This window comes from Oryctolagus cuniculus, chromosome 7 (assembly GCF_964237555.1).
Source record: "Oryctolagus cuniculus chromosome 7, mOryCun1.1, whole genome shotgun sequence".
In the NCBI taxonomy this organism is placed as follows: Eukaryota; Metazoa; Chordata; class Mammalia; order Lagomorpha; family Leporidae; genus Oryctolagus; species Oryctolagus cuniculus.
In genome coordinates, this window is record NC_091438.1 from 163,605,203 (window position 1) to 163,625,559 (window position 20,357).

Consider the following 20,357-nt stretch of genomic DNA (forward strand, 5'->3'; position numbering starts at 1 on the left):
GCACGGGGTGGGGAGACCCCCAGGCCCCCACGCAGCCAGGCAGGGTCAGGAGGCCTGCTCAGTGCCAGTGGAGGGGAGGGGGACGCCCAGAGGGCGGCCAGGCCCGGGCAGCACGGTCTCAGGACCCGGCCACACAGGCCCAGCCCGGGGCCCACGGACCTCAGCAGCCGGGCGCCGGCCCTTCCACGGGCGTCTCCCAACAGATGCTCACGGGGCCGCCCACAGAACGGCAGGCCGCAGCCCCCCAGAGCACCCGCCGGAGCCCGGGGCCCTGGTGGGACCTGGGAGAGCACCCCGGGGAGGGGCCGCGGGCAGGGGCGGGGGGTGCGGCCTGGCACAGGGAAGCCGGCGGCGGCGCGGGCGCCGGGAACGAGGCGGGGCCTTCCTGGGTGGGGGCCGGTGGCTCCGCGCCCGCGCCCGGGGAGGCACGTCGCCCCTTCCCCAGCCGGGGCGGGGCCTTCTCGGGCGCGCGGACCCCCACCCCTCCTACAAGGCTGCGCCCGAGCTGCAGTTCCCGCCTTGGCCGCCGAGGGTCGCGCCGAACCCCCAGGCCCGGCGCGCGCGGCCGACACGTCAGCGCCGCGCGGGGGGCCGACCCCCAGGGGCGCGCCTGCGGCTCGCAGCCCCCCCGTTTCCTCCTCCGCGGCGCCCCCACCCTCTGGCACACGCTCCCCGGACCCCGGCAGGGTCCTCGCGCCCCCAGCCCCGTCGGGACCCGCCCCGCCCCGCCCCTCGCGGCCCAGAAGTCGGGCGGGGGGAAGGGAAGTGAAACTCAGGCGGAATCGGAAACTGAGGCGGAGGCGGGGGCGGGGCCGGGCCCCCTCCCCACGCCTCCAGTTAGGAAGCGGGGCCGCCTGGCCGGGGGCGCTCTCGGGCGCTCTGCCCCGCCCCTGCCGCCCGCCCCGCGGCGTCCCCGGGACTTTTTTGGTGTGGACAGGGCGGCGTCCGCAGCGGGGGACCTGGCCAGCAGCCGTCAGGACAGGGTCGGGGAGGCCACGCAGGCGGCCGCAGGCCCAGAATCCCTGCGAAAGGCCGGGAGGAGGGGCAGGGGTGTGGGGAAGCAGCCTGGTGTTGGGGGGGGTCTCTGCCCCGCCCAGCCCAGCCGGCAGGGGTGCGGGCAGGGGAGCTCTGTTCCCGGAGCTGGGCAGGCCCGGGGCTCCCACGGCCAACTGCAGGGTGGGGGCAGCACCCTGTGCGTCAGAGCTCGGGCTGCTGGCACAGGCGCGTGGTGACGGCGCAGCCCTGGGGTACGGGAGCCCCGTGGCGCAGCCTCCAGCACCACCGTGGGGGGAGCACCCACGGGGAGGGGGCGTGGGGAAGGTGCAGGCCTGAGCCCGCCCTCCCGGCTGCAGCCCCCAGGCCCAGCCAGGCTGCTCCTCCACCAGCCCCCAGGGCCTTCTCGGCCGGTTTCCTTAGAAAGAGGAAGTCGGGGTGTGGGCCAGCACGTTCCTCAGGTCAACGGCTGGGCAGGGCGGGCTGGGCCCCTGGGCGACCAGACACCCACCCCCGCAGCACCTCAGCAGCCCCAGGGGCCCAGGGCACGCCCCCCCAGCAGGGTGTCCCGGGGCCAGGGCGTGGCTGGCAAGGCTGCCGGGCTCCGTGCCCTTCCTGGCCCAGGGGTCAGCACAGCCCGGTGGACAGCTCTGACCCGTGGCTCAGGACTGCTGTGCTCTCCACACACACGTGCACCTACACACATGTGCCTACCACATGCTGGGCCTCGAGGCCAGCAGAAACCTGCCTTCCAAGAGGTGCCAGGCCTGAGTGCCCACCCCCCAGCCCCGGCATTCCTGGGCCCCTCTGGGGTCATGGCGAGCAGGGCCAGAGCTGACCAGGGCCTTGCCCAGGCCGCCGACCTCCCGCAGCCCTGCGTCTGGGGACTGGGTTGGCACCTGTCCCCCTCCCCAGGCAGGACTGGGTATTTCATCCCACCCAGAAGTGGCCCTGGGGCAGCCCTGGTCCAGGAGCCTCCTGGCTCCCCGCGGCGCCTCGTCCCCGTGGGCTTCCGGAACAAGGCCCTCCTGCCGCAGGAGTGACGTGGGCTGCAGCCCGGGCCCAGCTTCCCGCCCGTGAGGGCTGCCAGGCTCGGCCCCAGCCCGGCCAGACACCTGGCCCTACACGGGACGCTGGGGCGACTCGCCAGGCTGGCCGGCTCTCCCTGCCTGTCCCCACCCGCGGCGGGGCCACCTGCTCCAGGGCTGGGTGCCGCAGCCGCCGGGGCTCCCACCCACCTGGCACGGGCCTGGGCACAGATGGCCTTGTGCGTCACACAGCCACAGGGTGGCAGGGGCGGGCGGGCATCCAGTTCCCCAATGTTCTGTACCCAGCCCCTCTGCAGGGCTGCCTGGGGCGGGGCTGGGCAGGCAGCAGGTGGGCAGTTCTGTGGGGACGTCCCTCGGGGGTCGCCACCTCCTTGCAGGTGAGTCTGGGGTCCTAGGCCCAGCTCGACCTGTGGAGGGACCCCTAACTCAGGCCCGCCCGGAGCAGGTTCTGGGGCAGTGGGAGCAGTCTCAGGGTAGGAGTGGCCAGGCCTGGGCTAGGAGGGGGCATGCGGCCTGGAGCCCCCTCCCCAGGCAGCAGCAGTGGCCCAGGGATGGGGGCTGCTGGGCACAGCTGGGCCCAGCCTGGGGCAGGGGTAAGAGTGGGGTAGACCAGCTGTAGCTCCCACTTGCCCTGAGGGTGCCTGGACCCGCCTCCCTAGTTGAGGGCTGACCTTGGGGGGGGGGGGGCTGGGGCCAGATGGGCACGGCCAAGACCCAGAGGAGTGAGCAGGGCCCAGGAGACACCTTGACCGCTGGGTGCTGCCGGGTCTTGGTACTCTGGAAATAGGCAGGAAGACGGGGGCCTGCCCTGGCAGAGGGCGGCCTCGGCTCAGCCTTGGGCCGTGCAGGGCGAGTCCCAGCCCCGGGGACCCCGAGCAGGGGCCGAGGTGACTTCTGCTGTCTCCCGAGAAGGGGCTTCTCCTGCCCTGCCCCCCTCAGGGAGGGCTCTGGGAGGGGTGGGGTGTAGACTCCTGGCCCACCAGCCCAGGGCCAGGGCAGCCGCCCCCTTTAGCGTAGCCCAAAGTGAAGCCCAGGAGGCTCGGACAGCTGGGCCCAGAGCCCCCAGGGGCAGGCGGGCACCCCGGGACCTCGGCAGAGGGCCCGGCCATGCTGACGGCCACCAGCTCTTCGGAGCCACTGCTGCACCGGGCCGAGGTCGAAACGCCGCCCGCCCCTCCCGGCGTGGCCGGCACCAGCCGCCGACTCGGGCAGGTCGTGGGTGTGTGATACCCACATGCAGGGTCTCCTGCCCGGCCTGCCCCTCCCTTCAGCCCACACCCGCAGCTGCGCCGAGTCCCACCATCCCCAACCTCTGTCCCGGGGCTGCAGGGGTCAGCTGGGGGCCCTGAGGGGACAAGGCAGGCCCCCTGCGCGGAAGGCACTGGGGCCCCGGGTTTAAGGGTCTTCCAGAGGGTGAGGAGGAGAAACCGAGGCAGCAGCCACGCTGGGGAAGGGGGAGACAGACACGGGCGGCCACACTGGGAAAGGGGGACAGACACGGGCGGCCCGAGGAGTCTCTGGGAGGCGGTGGCCAGGCCCCTGGGACCCTCGGCAGGCAGCCAGGGCGGCACGCTGGGGTCCACCCTCCAACGTGCCGACGTGACTGAGGGTGGCTCTCGGAGCCGTGGTGCCCGTGGAGGCCTCCTCCCAGCTCCAGCTGACCCCGCAGGCCTGGGGTGCGGCCCCGTCCTCGCCCCCTGCCCGGGGCCCCAGGGACACACACAGGCCCGGCAGGTTCTGTTTAAATCAGGCATTTATAAACAAGAAAGCATACATTAATGACATAAAAATAGTCTTCGAGTAGCAGAGTAAGCGTCGTATTGTCATTAGCAGCAGCAGAGGTCCGGGGCGGTGCGGGGGCAGGTGGCTACGAGGGTCCGGGGGTTCTTTTTTTTTTTTTTTTCCTTAATTGAAAAAAAATGTCATTTGTGACTCCTGACTTAAAGCAAGAACAGAAACAGCCCGCGGGCGGGGCGGGGCGGGGCGGAGCTCCGACCCCGCACGTGAGCGTTTTTCTTGTTAAAAACAACCCAGAAAACAGACGATTACCAGGTGAGAAGGGACCACCATGTACACGTATGATACAGGGCGCCGAGCGGGTCTGTACAGGGCTGCGGCCGCCGGCGCTGCGGGCCGCGCCGCCGGGGTAGCTGCTCGAGAATCAAGGTTATTGCTGTTGGTTTTCCCTTCGTTAAAAACCTCCTCGCGAGAGAAACCATGAGGATTAAAGTGAACACGCGCTGTCTGGATGACGGGTTTTACGGACGGGAGTCAACAGCCTGTCCTCGCAGCTGGGCCGGCCGCGGGCCAGGCGCGGGCCCTGCGCTGGAGCGGCCGGAGGACGGGCGCCCCGCCCAGGCCAGGGCCCCGAGTGCGAGCTGCTGGTGAAGGGAGCCCACCCCGGCTCCCGCGGGCGCCCCCCGCAGGGAGGGGCGGGAGGCGAGGGCCCTGGGGGCAGAGGCGCCACCCGACGCTGGGGAGGCAGCCGGCCCGGCCCGTGGCCCCAAGGGGCGCCCGACAGAAGACACGGGCGGCCCCGGGCGGGCCTGGCGACACGGAAGCCACGCGGAAGCCGACACATTAAAGCTTTGCTCCAACTAAACCACTAAGTTTCCCTTGAAGAAATGACGGAAAAGCACAACTCTGGCGAACAAGGCGGAGCCGGCGCTACTGCCCGTGGTGGAGCGACCTACGGCAGGGGCGTCCCGTGCCTACAGACCCCGGGACTGCGAACGGACGACAGAAGCCAAGGACAACGTCCACACAGACGCTGCGTATACACCATGTCCATTTTGCATTGCACTTGAGGGGGCGGCGGCGGCCGCGCCCCCGCGGTAAACCGAGGGCCGACCCTGCAGACTCCGCCGCCGGGGGGCCGGCCGTCCTGGTCTCTGCTGCGGCGCCGCCGGCGCTGTAACGGATTCGGATTCGAGCAAAGAATTCCCGCGCGATCTTCCGCACTCAATAAATACCGAGGCCGCGGGGCGGGCCGCTCGTCTCCTGGGAAACCACTTTTCAAGCCTGGGCGTAGGAAACCGTCTACGATTTGCATAAACAGTCGAGAGCAACGACACTACCTGGAATCAACGCGCTAACTCATCTGCGTGGCAGCTCCCATCGCCACGGAGACGGGGGCGCGCGGGGCGACGCGGTCAGGACTCGCCGCGCAGGACGCTGGAAGGCACAGGGCGGCCCCGGAGTTCAGTTTTGCATTTTCGTTTTCTTGTGATTCCCTTGTTCAACCAAGCACCAGAGGGGTTCCGAGCACGGGAGCGCTTAGGGCTGGCACTGCTCCAGGACCGGAGAAACCTCGCGCACGGCCGGGACGACGCGGCGGCGGGCGGAGCTGCCGGGCGCTCGGGCGCACACCGGCGGGGGCGCGGGTAACGCCGTGTCTGGTTCCGACGAGGACGGGGCGGGGGGTAACGCCGTGTCTGGTTCCGACGAGGACGGGGCGGGGGGTAACGCCGTGTCTGGTTCCGACGAGGACCGGGGGGGGGGGGGTAATGCCGTGTCTGGTTCCGACGAGGACGGGGGGGGGGGTAATGCCGTGTCTGGTTCCGACGAGGACCGGGGGGGGGGTAATGCCGTGTCTGGTTCCGACGAGGACGGGGGGGGGGGTAATGCCGTGTCTGGTTCCGACGAGGACCGGGGGGGGGGTAATGCCGTGTCTGGTTCCGACGAGGACCGGGGGGGGGGGGTAATGCCGTGTCTGGTTCCGACGAGGACCGGGGGGGGGGGGGTAATGCCGTGTCTGGTTCCGACGAGGATGGGGCGGGGGGGGGGGTAATGCTGTGTTTTGTTCTGACGCTGCAGCCTCAGTCCCCAAATCAAGGAAGCGGGGGCAGGGGGCGCCCGGCCACGCCTCGGGCCCACGCAGGCCAGCACCTGGGGAGCCGAGGACGGCCGGGGCGGCGGGCGGCCCCTGCGTGGCTCTGCCCTTCCTGGCGGCGGCGGGCAGCGGTAAGGCGGGCAGGGTGGGCTCATCTCGCACGCGGCTCTCCCCCTGCCCTTGCCGGGGGCGGCAGGGAGACGCGGGTCCCGGTCGCTGAAAAAATAGACTGAAGAAACCTCCGAGGCCGCGGCGGCCGCGGGCACAGATGAGCGGCGATGGCTTCCCCGGCGGCGGCGGCACGTGCTGGGGCTTTGAAAAGCAGTCATTAAAAAAGGTTGATTTTCTGAACATCGAGTCTCCTTATTGGTTTAAATAGCTTATAACAAAAGTGTAAATGTTAGACGGTTCCAGCAAGCAGAGGGCCAGCCACGGGCCGCCGGCGTGCGCGCGCCCCGGCTCGCCCCGGCCTGGGCAGTAAATCCCGCGTGGACGCCAAGTGCGGCTGCGACACTCGGGAGTAGGCACAGTAAGACGTGGTGGGCGCCCCGCCGCTGGGGGTCAGGGCTGCAGCTCGCCGGTGCCCTCCCCGCCCGGGCGCTCGGGCTGCGGCCACAGCTGCTCCTGCAGGCCCCGCACCACCTTCTCCAGGTGCTCCCGCGCCTCGCGCTCCCGCAGCAGGTCGGCCCGCAGCTGCTCCCGGTCGGCCTCGGCGTGCTGCAGCTTCACCTGCAGGTCCTCGATCTGGAAGGCACAGCGCCGTCAGCCGCGCCGGCCCGCACACGGCTCCGGGGCGGGGCGGGGCGGGGCGGGGCGGGGCAGGGGGCGGGGCGGGGCGGCCAGGCCGTCGCCTACCTGGGCCGAGTACTTGGCGCGCAGGCGGCCGGCCTCGCAGCCCTGGTCGCACACCCGCGCCTGGCGCGCCTGCTCCAGCTCCCGCTTGAGGCGCAGCCGCGACTCGTTGGCCTCCTTCATCTTCCTCTCGTTCTCCGCCCGCAGGCGCTCGATCTCCTTGCGCAGGCTGCGCTTGGCCTCCGTGGCCTCCCGCAGCTTCTCCTTCTTGGCCACGCGCAGGAACTCCAGCTCCTGGGCAGACCCGGCCCGTGACCACGCAGCGGGGCCACTCCCTCAGCCCCTCCCCCGCCCGGCCGTGACCACGCAGCGGGGCCACTCCCTCAGCCGCCCTCCCCGTCCCGATCGGACGGCCACCAGCCCCCCACGCGGCCTGCGTGGGTCCCATGTCTGCCGCAGCGGGGCCTCTGGCTGCTGCTCCCCCAAGCTGGGCGGCCACAGACCCAGCCGGGGAGCCCCCGTCCCTACCGAGGCGTGGGGGGGGGCTGCCAGACGCAGCTTCGGGAGCGGCCAGAACGAGCAAGGCCAGGGCCTCCGCCTCCCCGGCTCTGAAGACGACACGCGGGGCCCTGGGAGAGGCGGCGGGTGCACGCGTGTAGGTGTGTGTGTGCGCAGGGTGTACACACACCTACTGTACACACTCTGCCATGGTGCACACCGGCCCAGCAAGTGGGGCCACTGGGCGGGCCTCTCAGAAGCCACGGTGCAGGGGGTGGCCAGGAAGGGGCGGGTCTGGACGCTCACCTGGTGCAGGGGTGGCCAGGAAGGGGCGGGCCTGGGTGCTCACCCGCTGCAGGGGTGGCCAGGAAGGGGCGGGCCTGGGCCCTCACCCGCTGCAGGGGTGGCCAGGAAGGGGCGGGCCTGGGCCCTCACCCGGTGCAGGGGGTGGCCAGGAAGGTGCAGGGGTGGCCAGGAAGGGGCGGGCCTGGGCCCTCACCCGGTGCAGGGGTGGCCAGGAAGGGGCGGGCCTGGGCCCTCACCTGGTGCAGGCTGCGCCGGGCCTGCAGGGCTGCGCTCAGCTTCTCCTCCTGCTTCACCCGCATCTTGACCACCTCGTGCAGGAACTTCTCTTTGGCTTCCTTGGTGTCCAGGCCGCCCTCCAGGGCCTGCCGCAAGTGCTCCAGCTCCGCCTCCAGCCCGCTCGGGGCGTCGGCGTGGGCCGCAGCGTCTGGGGCGGCCGGGGGCGGGGCACGCACGCCCGGGGAGCTCAGGTCCTTGGCGGAGCTGGACGAGGCAAAGGACGGGGAGGAGGTGACTGAGGAGAGACGGAGCAGTCAGCGGGCGCCCATGGAGGCCCCGCCGCACCGCCCGGCCCGGCCCGCGGGCGGGAAGCCCCCTCACACTTACATTCCTCTCTGCTCTCCACCTCCACCTCGGCCTCCGAGTCCTTGTCCTCCTCCGGGGCGGCGCCGGGCGCCGGCATCTCTGGGGCTCCGGGGGTGTCCCCTGCCAGCTTCCGCTTCCGTGGCTGGACGCACGTGGGGAGAGGCTCCGGCACCCGGGACACGACGGTGGCACATGGTGTGCTGCTCACGACCTTCTGGGGCGGTGGTGCGAGGGCCACGTTGGGGGCCACGGCCGTCTCGAAGCTCTTGTAGGAGTAGAAGCTGCGGGGGTGTGCGTGAGCTGACCGTGGCTGTCTACCCGCCCTGAGCCCACCCGCGCTGGCACCACGGTCACAGGACACACCCCTCGGAAGGCCACAGACAGGAGGTCTGTGTGGCCAGGCAGGGGGTCCAGGAAGCCTGGAACAGGGACTGACCTCGAGGACCAGGAGGCCACGCCCTGGGGCCCCCAAGGACCACACGGCTCTGGAAATGAACCGGCGCTGTGTGGCAGCTGGGCGAGAGGCCGCAGGCCCAGGCACTCACCTGTCTCGGATCAGGGCTGGGAGGTGCGGGGACAGCTCTTTCTCAGTTGAAACCGCAGGGGACCAGGGTCGGAACGCGGAGAGGCGCTGGCGAGGGTGGACACAGCTGAGGCTCTGTGGGACAGGAGTGGCCTGTGTGAGCCGCTGGGCAAGGACAGGCTGCCCCGTGTCCTGGAGGCTAGGCCGGGCACAGCAGCCAGTGGCAGGGCCCACTCCCAGAACCGCCCAGTGGCCCTCCCCGGGGGCCTGCACACAAAGAGGTCTTCCATCTGCTGGCTCACTCCCCAGATGGCCACAGTGGCTGCCACCAAACCCAGAGGCCTGGGACCCAACCCCGGGCTCCCACAGCCCGCACGGCACCTTGCTGGAAGAGCTGGGCAGGGCCCGCAGCCAGCTGGACGGCTTGTCCTTCTCGGAAGACGCAGGGGACTGGGAAGAGGAGTCGTCTGTTTTGGGTCTTACGGAGGCCGGAGGCTCGGAGACCTGTGACGGACACAGAAGACGCTGTTGGTGCCCGGGGCCCAGGTGAGCAAGCTGCCCGGAGGAGGACCGGACGGCACCGCGCACCCAGCGGTGAGATGAGACGGAGCCCACTGCTCAGGGCCAGAGCCAGGCTTCGTGCCGGCGTGAGGCGGTCAGGGTGACCTCCCCCCACAGCTGCAGCAGGCTCTGTCCCTGTGTGTCTACACCACCTTCCTAGAGCCAGGGTTGCTCTCAAGCGGGGCCCTGGCAGGAAGTGGCCCCTCCCTGCAGCCAGGCTGAGGACTGGGGCTCCCAAGAGCCAGCAGGAGCCGAGGGTCCAGCTCTGGAGCGATGTGGACGAGCTCCACCGAGGCCCTGGGCTCCCCTAGGAGTGAGAGCCATGCTGGTCCTGCCTGCCCAGGGCTCTTCCCGGGAGCAGGGAACGGCAGGAAGCCCGTCTCCCCAAGGCCCCGGGTGGGGGCAGGGACGCCCTGGCCAGAGTCCTTGTGCACAGCCCCTGCCCAAGGCCTCGAGGGCAGCCCCGGCAGACCGGCCAAGGACAGCGTTCCCAACAGCGCTGCGCGCAGGCCCCGCCCAGGTGAGCGCGGCCAGGGTGGGGCTTCCTGTCTGAGGAGGCCTGAAAGTGCACCCGGCGCTCACCGAGGAAGCCACAGATGCCGCGGCCTCCCAGAAACGTCAGACTTGGCGGGGGGCGGAGTGTCAGCGCGGCTGGGCCTGGCTGGGCTCGGGGAGCCCCGCAGGGCGGCCGGGGGCCTGGCCTGTCCACCGTGTCCTCCTGGGGGCGGGCGCAGGGGCCTGAATCTGGGGAGAGGCATCGGGAGCCAGGGCGGGACCGGCACACAGGGGCCAGAGTGGGCACAGCCCCCCCGAGGTTCCCGCACACAACCCCATGGGCCCCGGCAGGCGGGGCGGGCAGGGATGAGATGTGAGGGCATTTGTTAACAGGGAGAAGCGCCGAGCCACGAGGGCTGCAGAGCCTGTGCCACCCCTGCGGGCTCTGACGGCGTCCCGTCTCCCGCAAGGCCCCGAGGGGCAAGCCAGCACCGCCGACAGCCGGCTGCACCCATCCTGGTGGGGTGAAGGGGTGAAAAAGCCTGCTAGGGCTGCTCCTAGGAACCCAGGACCGGCCCCCTCCCCAGGCATGATTCTGGAACCTTCCTACTGGTCTGGGCTGAGGCGCAGACAAAGGCACGAGACAAGCCGGGTCTGATATTCGAGGTGGATGACGTGAGGTCAGCTGTGGCCAAGGTTGCCCCCATCACCCGGTTCCCCATAGCAAACCCTGTCAGAAGCACTCGGGGCAGGCGGCTCTCCGGGCAGCAGGCCCTGAACCGGCCGCTGTGTTACCAAGCTGGCTGACAGGGCCCGGGGTCTGCTCACAAACCCACCACTCAGTCCAAACCCACAAGTCCCCAGGGCTCAGCCACCTCAGGTGCCACTTCTTGGTGCCTTTGGGGTCTTAAAGATGGGGGTGCGTTCGGCACAGAGTTACGGTTCAGCCGCACCCACTTCGGAGCGTGAGGTCGGGTGCTGGCGTCCCGGGAAGCAGCAGCTGGCGGCTCAGTGCCTGGGCCCTGCCACCACAGGACAGGGGGTCTCTGCCGCTCTGCCTTCCAGCAGATGAAAATAATGAAATAAATATTTTTTAAAAAATGAGGAGGGGGGTGGATGTTTTGGTAGCAGCTAAGCCACCTCTGGGGACCCTGTCTCCCTCCCGCCACAATGCCTGGTTCGGTTCTGCCACACACCCCCCCCCGACGCCTGGGTTCAGTTCTGCACCCCCCACAGTGCCTGCATTTGGTTCTGCACCCCCCCGATGCCTGGTTCAGTTCTGCACCCCCCCATACACGATGCCTGGTTCAGTTCTGCACCCCCCCCACGGTGCCTGGTTCAGTTCTGCACCCCCTATACACGATGCCTGGTTCAATTCTGCACCCTCCACGATGCCTGGTTCAGTTTTGCACCCCCCCATACACGATGCCTGGTTCAGTTCTGCACCCCCCCCACGATGCCTGGTTCAGTTCTGCACCCCCCCCCACGATGCCTGGTTCAGTTCTGCACCCCCCCATACACGATGCCTGGTTCAGTTCTGCACCCCCCCCCACGATGCCTGGTTCAGTTCTGCACCCCCCCCACGATGCCTGGTTCAGTTCTGCACCCCCCCCCACGATGCCTGGTTCAGTTCTGCACCCCCCCCCACGATGCCTGGTTCGGTTCTGCACCCCCCCACGATGCCTGGTTCGGTTCTGCACCCCCTCACGATGCCTGGTTCAGTTCTGCACCCCCCCCCACGATGCCTGGTTCAGTTCTGCACCCCCCCCACGATGCCTGGTTCAGTTCTGCACCCCCCCACAGTGCCTGGGTTCGGTTCTGCACCCCCCCCACGATGCCTGGTTCGGTTCTGCACTCCACCCACGCCCTGCCTCCTGCTGGAGCAGCTGCGACGGCTCCAGTACTCGGCTCCCTGCCGCACGCCAGCTCCCTTCCCCGTCCTGGGCTCGCTGTTGTGGGCATCAGTGGATGGAATGTCTCCCTCTGTTTCTATTTTCCTGTCTCTGCCTTCCCCCAAAGTTTATTTATTTATTTACTTATTTTAAAGACTTATTTTGAAAGAGTTACCAGGAGAGACAGAGAGCAAGCTCCTCCATCCACTGACTCGCTCCCAGACGCTACAATGGCCAGTGCTAGGCCAGGAGCTCCTTCCGGGTCTCCCACGTGGGTGGCAGGGGCCCAAACGCTAGGACCATCGTCTGCAGCTCTTCCCCAGGCCATCAGCACGGAGCTGGACTGGAAGCAGAGCAGCCTCGATACAAACCAGCCCTCGCACAGTCACAGTGACACTCGCCAGTGTCACAGGCTGGGGCATATTTGCTATGCCACAATGCCAGCCCCCCCCCCCCAACAAATTTCAAATAAAAAACTGTCTTGTTTAAATAACTTGGGAGGTCTCCTTTTTTTTTTTTTTAAGATTTATTTATTTGAAAGGCAAAGATACAGGAGAGGGCGGGGGGGGGGGAGAGAGAGAGGGAGAGAGGGAGAGAGGGAGGGAGGGAGGGAGGGAGGGAGGGAGGGAGAGAGATGGATCTTCCACCTGCTGGTTCACTCCCCAGATGGCCACAACGGCCGGAACTGGGCTGATAAGAAGCCAGGAGCCACGAGCTTCTTCAGGGCCTCCCACGCGGTGCAGGGGCCCAAGCACTTGGGCCACCCTCCACGGCTTTCCAGGCCATCAGCTGGGAGGTGGATGGGGGGAGGAGCAGCCGGGTCCTGAATGGGAGCCCACATGGGTGCCGGGGCTGCAGGCGGACACGTAACCTGCTGCACATCAGCCTCGTTTTGTTTTGTTTCTAAATTTTACACGAGACGAGAACGTGCCTGGGGGAGAGAGGGCACTGCAGATCCGGCGGATGTGGCTCTGGTCCACGTGGGGTGGGGTCGACAGCGACCGTTCCCAGTCCTCGTGGGCACCAGAGGCCCCAGGCAGCCCTGGCCACGGCCCTGGGCACGCAGGGGAGTACCTCTCCCAAGCACAGAGGCTGTCCGAGCGCTGCTCCCCCGGGGCTCCCCGTGTCCAGGGGTTTCCTGCCCATCTAGTGCCAGGGCCCCTTGTGGACTCAGACAACGGCCACCGACAGCGGCCATGCGGCAGCCGGCGCACGGAGCGGCACGAGGACCAGGCTTCAGAGGATGTGGCCCCTTGGCTCCCACGCCCCCTGGCGAGCACACAAGGACGCCCGGCTCCAAGGACATGGGGACAAGGGGCTTGGTCCTAACGATGGCTGGGGCCACACAGTTCCCAGAATCCAACAGCGGTGATCTCAAGCCCCCACGGTTCTGCCAGGAACGGCCACGAGCCTCAACCTGCACCTGCAGTGAACTCCGTTCAGAAGACACAGGGCAGCGCTGGTCGCCCTCACACCCACAGACGCTGGCCCTGCTGGGCTGGTCAGGACCTGGGGACATCCTGACCTGGAGCACCCCTTCCTGGGGCCAGGCTTCCGAGAGCTCCAAGAACCCAGAGTGAGTGACGCCGGCAGGGATGGCAAAGCCAATGGCAAGTCATTTTCTAACCACGCAAACACATTCCCCCAGCCTTACGGCCTGCGGCGCGCAGACACAGGCTGCCCGGCTGCCCTCACGAGGGCACTACCGTTCACTGACCCCTGCCACGGATGTGACCCTTGCACTGCGCTGCCTAGTGCCAGACCCCCGGCTGCTGGGGACAGGCTCCGGGATGGGACTCCGGGCAGCCAAGGGCAGCCACGTGGTGGGCAGGCAGAGCCAGTAAGAACAGCCCCGGGGCCTCTTCCGCCTGTCCCTGCACTCAGCTCAGGCCAGCTCCTCAGCCCTCAGGAACAGGGGCTTAGAGGTCCTGGAGCAGCTGGCTCCTCCCCCCGCTCACTGTGGGCAGAGCCCAGCACACCAGGGCAAGGGGCAGCCCCAGTCCACTCGCCTTAGCAGGAGGTGAGCCAGCACCAGGCCTCAGGTGTGGACGGCCTGTGCCGAGGCGCCAAGCCCAGGAGGCCTGCCCACAGGTGCCCGAGTGACCCCGACGCAGGCGGGGCATGGTCCGTGCACCTGCAGCTGGCCGCCGAGAGCCTTGGCAGCCAGGTCGGCCAGTGCCCGACCTGCCGAGACCTCACGAGGACCCCCGCAAGGCCCACCACCCTGGTGTTTGGGGCAGCATCCTCGTCCCCTGGCAGTCACTACTCAGGACTCACTGCCGCCCGCCCCCACCAGACCCTGGGCTGGGTCAGGCTTTGCAGACAGGGTCAAGGGCCCATAGCAGAGCCAAACGGAGATGACCACATAGCATCCACCCGTGGCAGGCGGCAGCTGGAGAGACGCAGAGGCAGGCTGGGGTCCGTCAGCTTAGACGACCCCAAGGCAAGGCCACGGGCTGGGGCAGCCACGATGTGACCTCTGCTCCCATTCCACAGGTCAGCCACGTCCCTCTGTCCAAAGGGCCAGAAGGCAGAGGCCCCAGGTGCCCTGACAGTGTCTCTCCTGGGCCTGGCGGGGCCCACACGGGCCCCACGGACAGCAGCATGTGGGCCTGGAGAGACCACCCCCTCATTCAAGGTCCAGGGGGCCAAGCCAGGAGGCCATGTCTCCTCTGGAGCACCCACAGGTGGGGGAGGGCTGAGTAAGGGGCGTCAGCCCCCAGCCTCTCGGTGGCGGGCAGGACTGGGTGATGGCAGGGTCCCGGTGCTAAACCAGGCGACGGAGGTGCCGGTGAGCAGCAGGTCTGTGTGCCAGGGAGGCGGCAGGGAAGGGGGTGTGCAGGGCCGCCCTGGGCCCATGCTTCTCATATTAAGGGCCCCCATCGGCCAGGACTTACACACCCACATCCAAACGTCTGCGCCTCTCTGGACAGGCCCCTCCTGAGAGGCCACAGCCGTGCCCCAACCCCCGAGGGGAGGGGCCGACACCTGCTCCAAAGGAGCGTCTCACACCCAGAACTTAGCGGACCGGAAACTCGGGCTTCCTGCTAAGTCACAGGCCCAGCTCAGGGTCACCCCGGGAACCCCGCAGATGCTGGGGGCGCCAGCCCTTCCACGCTGTCAGCGCCGTCTGTGGACATGAAACAGCCCACCGTGCCAGCAGGGGCCACACAGAGCCCCACGAGGCGCTCCCACCAGCACCCTGCTCAAGGGCGGGCGCCTCGCAGGGGTGTTGAGCACAGCCAGGCTCAGCTCCGGGACACAGCACAGCCGGCGCACGATGCTCGGGTCTCAGGCAGGTGCCCCTCAGTGGGGGGGGCGCCTGCACCTGCGATGGGAGGGGCCTCTGGGAGGTGGCTGACTGAAGCCCCATACTGCCACGGTGCTGTGGCCACGGCAGCAGGACCACCACGACGCATGGTTCTTAAAGGGGGCACCAATTCACGAAGGCGGTGCTCTGTGCAGGCTTCCGCAGCAAACGTGCCGCAGGCCGTAAGGCTGGGGGGATGTGTTTGCGTGGTTAGGAAATGACTGTTGCCATTGGCTTTGCCACCCCTGTCGGCGTCACTCACTCTAGGTTCTTGGAGCTCTCGGAAGCCTGGCCCCAAGAAGGGGTGCTCCAGGTCAGGACGTCCCCAAGTTAGGGTTAGGGAACCACGGCCGCTAACACGGCGAAGGCTTTGGTCAGCACAGGGAGCAATGGACGAACGGAAAAACCATAAAACACCTGCACCTCCCTGGACAGCATCGGAGGCCGGCACCGGCTCCCACAGGAGTGCTCCCAGCAAGGCAGCAGGTGTCACCCACACAGGAGACCTGGACGGTGTTCTGGGCTCCCGACCTCAGCCACTGCGGCTATTTGGAGAGTTAACCAGCAGATGGAAGATCTCGCATTCGCTCGCTCTCATCTCTTTCAAAAATAGATAAATCTTTATAAGGGGGTGGTGGTGGTGCTGTGGCACAGCGGCTAAAGCTGCCACCTGCAGTGCCAGCATCCTATATGGGCGCTGGTTTGAGTCCCGGCTGCTCCACTTCCCATCCAGCTCTCTGCTGTGGCCTGGGAGTGCAGTGGAAGAGGCCCCAGTCCTGGGCCCTGCACCCGCGTGGGAGACCTGGAGGAAGCTGCTGGCTCCTGGCTTTGGATCAGCTCAGCTCCAGCCATTGCAGCCATCTGGGGAGTGAACCAGCAGATGGGAGACCTCTTTCTTGGCCTTTCAAATAAATAAATCTTAAAAAAAGACACCATCATGAAAGTGAAAGAAAATTCTCAGAGCGTGACTGCCCAGTCAGGGGAGGGCCCGGTGCTGGCAGCACAGAGGAGACCACCAGCCAGGGGCCGACGCTGCCCCCAACAGCCCACCCACGTCCAGAGCCACACAGGAAGGCGCTCGACGGCGAGCCAGGGAAATGCAAGGCAAAGCCACGGCACGAGGGCGGCCCAGACAGCCACCGGTGTGGGTCGGGATGTGGAGTGGGAGCCCTCACGGGGCAGCCGCTGCACGGAATCCCCCGCCCCACCCCGTCCCCAGCAACACCCCTGCCGGGAGACCCAGAGCACGGGGAGCAGGGCCCAGAGCTCGTCCTGTGAACGCGGCCACGGGTCACACAAGTGCCTGGGAGCCTCCCCCACCGGCTCAGCTGTGATGGAGTGTGAGCGAGCGTCAGCAGCCGTGGGCACCACAGGTGGGGATGTCAGCCGGGGGCTGGGCCGCGGGCGGCCGCTGCCGGAGAAGCCTGGCAGGCACCCGGACGCCAAGCACAGAACCAGCAAGTCCGCTCCCGGGAGGAGGAGGAGCCTGGACATCCACCAGCACACGGAGGGGACACGGGAGGGACAGGGTGCACGCGGTGGGAGGAGGCAGTGGCTGGAAGCGGGCAGGGGCCCGAGGACCCAGCGACAGAGGCCAGCCAGTCTCGTGTTCTGTGAAATGTCTGCCACAGGAATGCCCATGAAAACGGCGCAGATCAGCAGTGGCGGTGGCGGGGGGGGGGGGATGGGGCGTGACAGCTGGCGGGTGCAGGTTCTTTCTGGGGTACTGGCAATGGACGCACGTGCTGGGAACCCCTGAACCACACTGGTGAACAGGAAGGACCACGGTCCACGAGTGACAGCCATAAAGCCGTTATTTAAGAGCCTGTTAGAAAACCAAAAACCTGACAATGAACCTGGTGGGACCCCAACTCCAGTTAATGGTTTTCACCGACGGCAGCCTGAGAGCAAGGCACCTGGGGCCCAGGGACGGCCGAGTTGCACGGGCTCCACACCCACAACAGCGACAGGGACGCCAGGAAGCTCCCAGGCCTGTACCACAAAGTGTCCGTCCATGGGGCCGGGGCTGTGGCACAGTGTGTTAAAGCCCCAGCCTACAGTGCCGGCACCTCATATGTGTGTCGGTTCGAGTCCCGGCTGTTCCACTTCCGATCCGGCTCTCTGCTGTGGCCTGGGCAAGCATCAGAAGATGGTCCAAGTCCTTGGACCCCTGCACCCATGTGGCAGACACGGAAAAAGATCCTGGCTCCTGGCTTCGGATCAACTCGGCTCTGGCTGTTGCGGTTATTTGGGGAGTGAACCAGTGGAATGGAAGCCCCTTCTCTCTCTGGCTCTACCTCTTTCTATAACTCTTCCAAATAAATTAAATGAAAAATCTTAAAAAAGAAAAACTGTCCGCCCACGGCAGGTCCACGGGGAAGCTCCTGGGACCAGACAGGGAGGTGCCCATCCACAGCAGGGCCCACGTCACACGGGCACACACGACCCATCAAGAACTAATAGGAGCCCCGCAGGACCTCCCCACCCTGTCACCCAGGGCAGCGGCTGCACACCGCCTCCTCCCTGGCCCCGGTGGGAGTCGGTCCACCCCCAGGGAAGCAGGGGCAGACTGAGTGGTGTGGGTGTCGGGCAGGGGCCGCCATCTGCCGAGCGCCCCACTGTGACTACCGCAGAGCTGTGACGAGGCGGGGTGAGGGCAGGCACACCCAAGCTCACCCAAGTGGCCACGGGGCACAGGGTTAGGGTTAAGGTCTCTGTGCGGCTGAGAGGGTCTGAGTGGCCTCCACCTCCCACAGCCCCCGATGGCTGCACCCCACGTGAGCCCTACCCTCACCAGCTCGGGCAGCCGCAGCCTGGGACAAATCCTGCTGCTGGAGACGAGCACGCACGGCAGACTGCGCCCAAGCCCCCTTCCAGCAGCCTGTAGGCCCTGCTCCCAGCTCCAGGCTCTGACAATCCCCGTCCTCCTCTGCCCTGACCCCTGCTCCCCCACCCAACCCAGGCACCCAGGACCGGTGCCCCCGGGGCTGCCTTGGCCCTGCCACGAGCCCCCCTCACATTATACACCCCTGGGAAGAGAGCCTGGGATCCATCTCCCACCCCCAGGGTGAGGGGGTCCTGAGCTGAGAACCCGGCACAGGCACCCACAGCGCGGCCAAGTCCTCTCCAGAAGCCGGAGCCCGGCGCGTCTGCCTCACCCAGAGACTAAGCGTCAGGAGTCGTCCTGTTCACCGGCAGAGTTCACCTGCCACGGAGTAGATCCAAGTTAGAAAGCAGCGCAGGGCCCACGCTGGCTCTGTGGGCTAGCACCAGTGTCCCCCGTGGGCTCAGGGGAAGGGGCGTCCCCGCTGCTCCACTTCCAAGCCAGCTCCCTGCTGATGCGTGTGGGGAAGCAGCAGAAACTGGCCAGAGTGCTTGGGTCCCCACAGCACGTGGGAGACCCAGAGGAAGCTCCTGGCTTCATCCTGCCACTGCCGCCATTTGTGGAGTGAGCCAGCTGGTGGAAGATCTGTCTCTCCGTCCACCCCGCCCCCTCTGTAACTCTGACAAATAAATAAATAAATAAATACATCCTTAAAACAAAGCGATGCAGACTGAGAACCGAGCCATGAGCAAGCAGGGCCAGACTGCGAGGGCACAGCCTGTGTGTGTTTTAGTGACTTTATTTATTCAAAAGGCAGAGTTACAGAAGCCGGGGGGGGGGGGGGGGAATCAATCTTCCATCTGCTGGCTCACTACTCACATGGCCACAATGGCCAGGGCTGGCCAGGCTGCAGCCAGGAGCCAGGAGCTTCTTCCAAGTCTCTCACATGCGTGCAGGGCCCAAGCACGGGGCCATCTGCTGCTGCTCTCCCAGGTGCGTTAGCAGGAAGCTGACTCAGAAGTGGAGCAGGGGGCCAGCGCTGCAGCGCAGCGGGTAAAGCCGCCTCCTGCAGTGCCGGCATCCCATATGGGCACCAGTTTGAGTCCCGGCTGCTCCACTTCCAATCCAGCTCTCTGCCGTGGCCTGGGAAAGCAGTATAAGGTGGCCCAAGTGCTTGGGCCCCTGCACCCACGCGGGAGACCCGCAAGAAGCTCCTGGCTCCTGGCTTTGGCTCGGCTCAACTCTGGCTGCTGCATTCATCAAGAGTGGAGCAGCCGGGACGTGAGCTGGTGCCCGTGTGGGATGCCAGCCCCCAGCCTGTGGGGCGGCAGCCCAGAGAAAGCACCATGGTCCCCACCACCATCTCTGCCAGCATCTCGCTCCACATGGCAGGCACGGCGTGGAGCAGCTCACCGAGCCCGTGTCCCCAGGGTACCTTGCTGGTTCTGGCCCGATGCACGGCCCCGGTCACTGCCCCACAGCTGTGTAGAGCTGGGCGGCCTGCAGGCCCCTCCAGGCCCCTCGTCCTTTGGCTCAGCTGATCTCAGGAACAGACACGGCCTCCCCGACACATTCAGGTACCCCCGCCCCGCGTGGAGCCTGCAGGCCTGGCACACCGAGAACACAGGGGTCTCTCCCCTTCCTGCCAGAGCCCACCCACCACCGCAGACTCCTGGCTGGGAAGGACCAGCTGCAACACGCGGGAAGACAGGGCCTGGAACACGCCCCTCCCCCAGAACCCACACCAAGGACAGGAGCAGCTTCCTGGCTGGGGTCTCCTTCGTGTCCACACCCTACCCCGAGTGCAGACCCCTCCCACAGGGTAAGGGATCGACCACCGCCTTTGGTCCCCCAGGGCCTCAGGGGCCTGTAGGCCACGCTCCCGCCTCCCAGCCCAGGCCTTCGAGCACACAGGATCCGACATCCGCACGACATGCGTGGGCGTGGGCGCCTGCAGAGAACACGTGTGTGGGGCGTGACGCCGCACGCTGCAGCCCCTGGGAACCAGCTCAGGGTCCGGGGTGGCCCTTCCTCAGCGTTCACAGTTCTAGAAATTACAAAGCTATTTTTGTAAGCACCATTAGTGTTTTACACACAATTCATATTTCATAGTATGCTTAAATTAACCTATTTTCTGATTATTGTGGTACGGGAGGAAGTAGATTAAATTTGCAAGACAACTCCAAGCCCCAAAATGAGCTGAAAATACCAACTCTGAAGATCGCTCCAGCTCTCGCTGAACTGAAATAGGTCACCGCCGCCGCCGAGGAGCTGCCCAGCCTGCTAAGCCCCAGGCCTCCCGGGCCCACCGCCCCACGGACCCCTGCACGTGGGCCACTCGGGCTGACCGGGAGGGCCGCCCGTGGGTCTGTCAACAGGGGGAAGTGCTGGAGGGAGGAGAGACCGGGTGCGTGGGGTGCGTCTGTATGTGTACACATATGTGGGCGTGTGCGTGTATGTGTGAGCACACACGTGTATGTGTATGTGGGGTTATGTGTGTACACACGTGTGCTGTGTATGTGTGTGACCAAGGTCTGGCCTGACCGCCCTCGCCAGTGGCCAATGCCCGGGCAACACGGCCACATGGGCCGTATGCAGGCTCCAGGAGACACTGGATGTCTGTCCTGACCCCAGGATCCCCCAGCCTGAGCCCAGGGCTCACTCTGGGCACACGGGGGCCTCAGAAGCCTCACTTTCGAA

At 67.0% G+C, this 20,357-nt stretch overlaps 1 protein-coding gene across 1 annotated transcript in view; it reads right to left on the bottom strand.

Annotated features, from left to right (window-relative positions):
- Positions 1 to 3,777: 3,777 nt before the first annotated feature.
- SKI (SKI proto-oncogene) overlaps positions 3,778 to 20,357 on the bottom strand; it is a 56,377-nt gene continuing 39,797 nt past the window's right edge. The window contains exons 2-7 of the mRNA XM_051839298.2: positions 8,957 to 9,079; positions 8,598 to 8,710; positions 8,074 to 8,333; positions 7,707 to 7,981; positions 6,730 to 6,960; positions 3,778 to 6,618 (exon numbers count right to left, since the gene is read on the bottom strand). Of these exons, the coding sequence (XP_051695258.1) occupies positions 6,436 to 6,618; positions 6,730 to 6,960; positions 7,707 to 7,981; positions 8,074 to 8,333; positions 8,598 to 8,710; positions 8,957 to 9,079 (1,185 nt within the window). The 3' untranslated portion in view covers positions 3,778 to 6,435. The remainder of the gene's footprint in view (positions 6,619 to 6,729; positions 6,961 to 7,706; positions 7,982 to 8,073; positions 8,334 to 8,597; positions 8,711 to 8,956; positions 9,080 to 20,357) is intronic.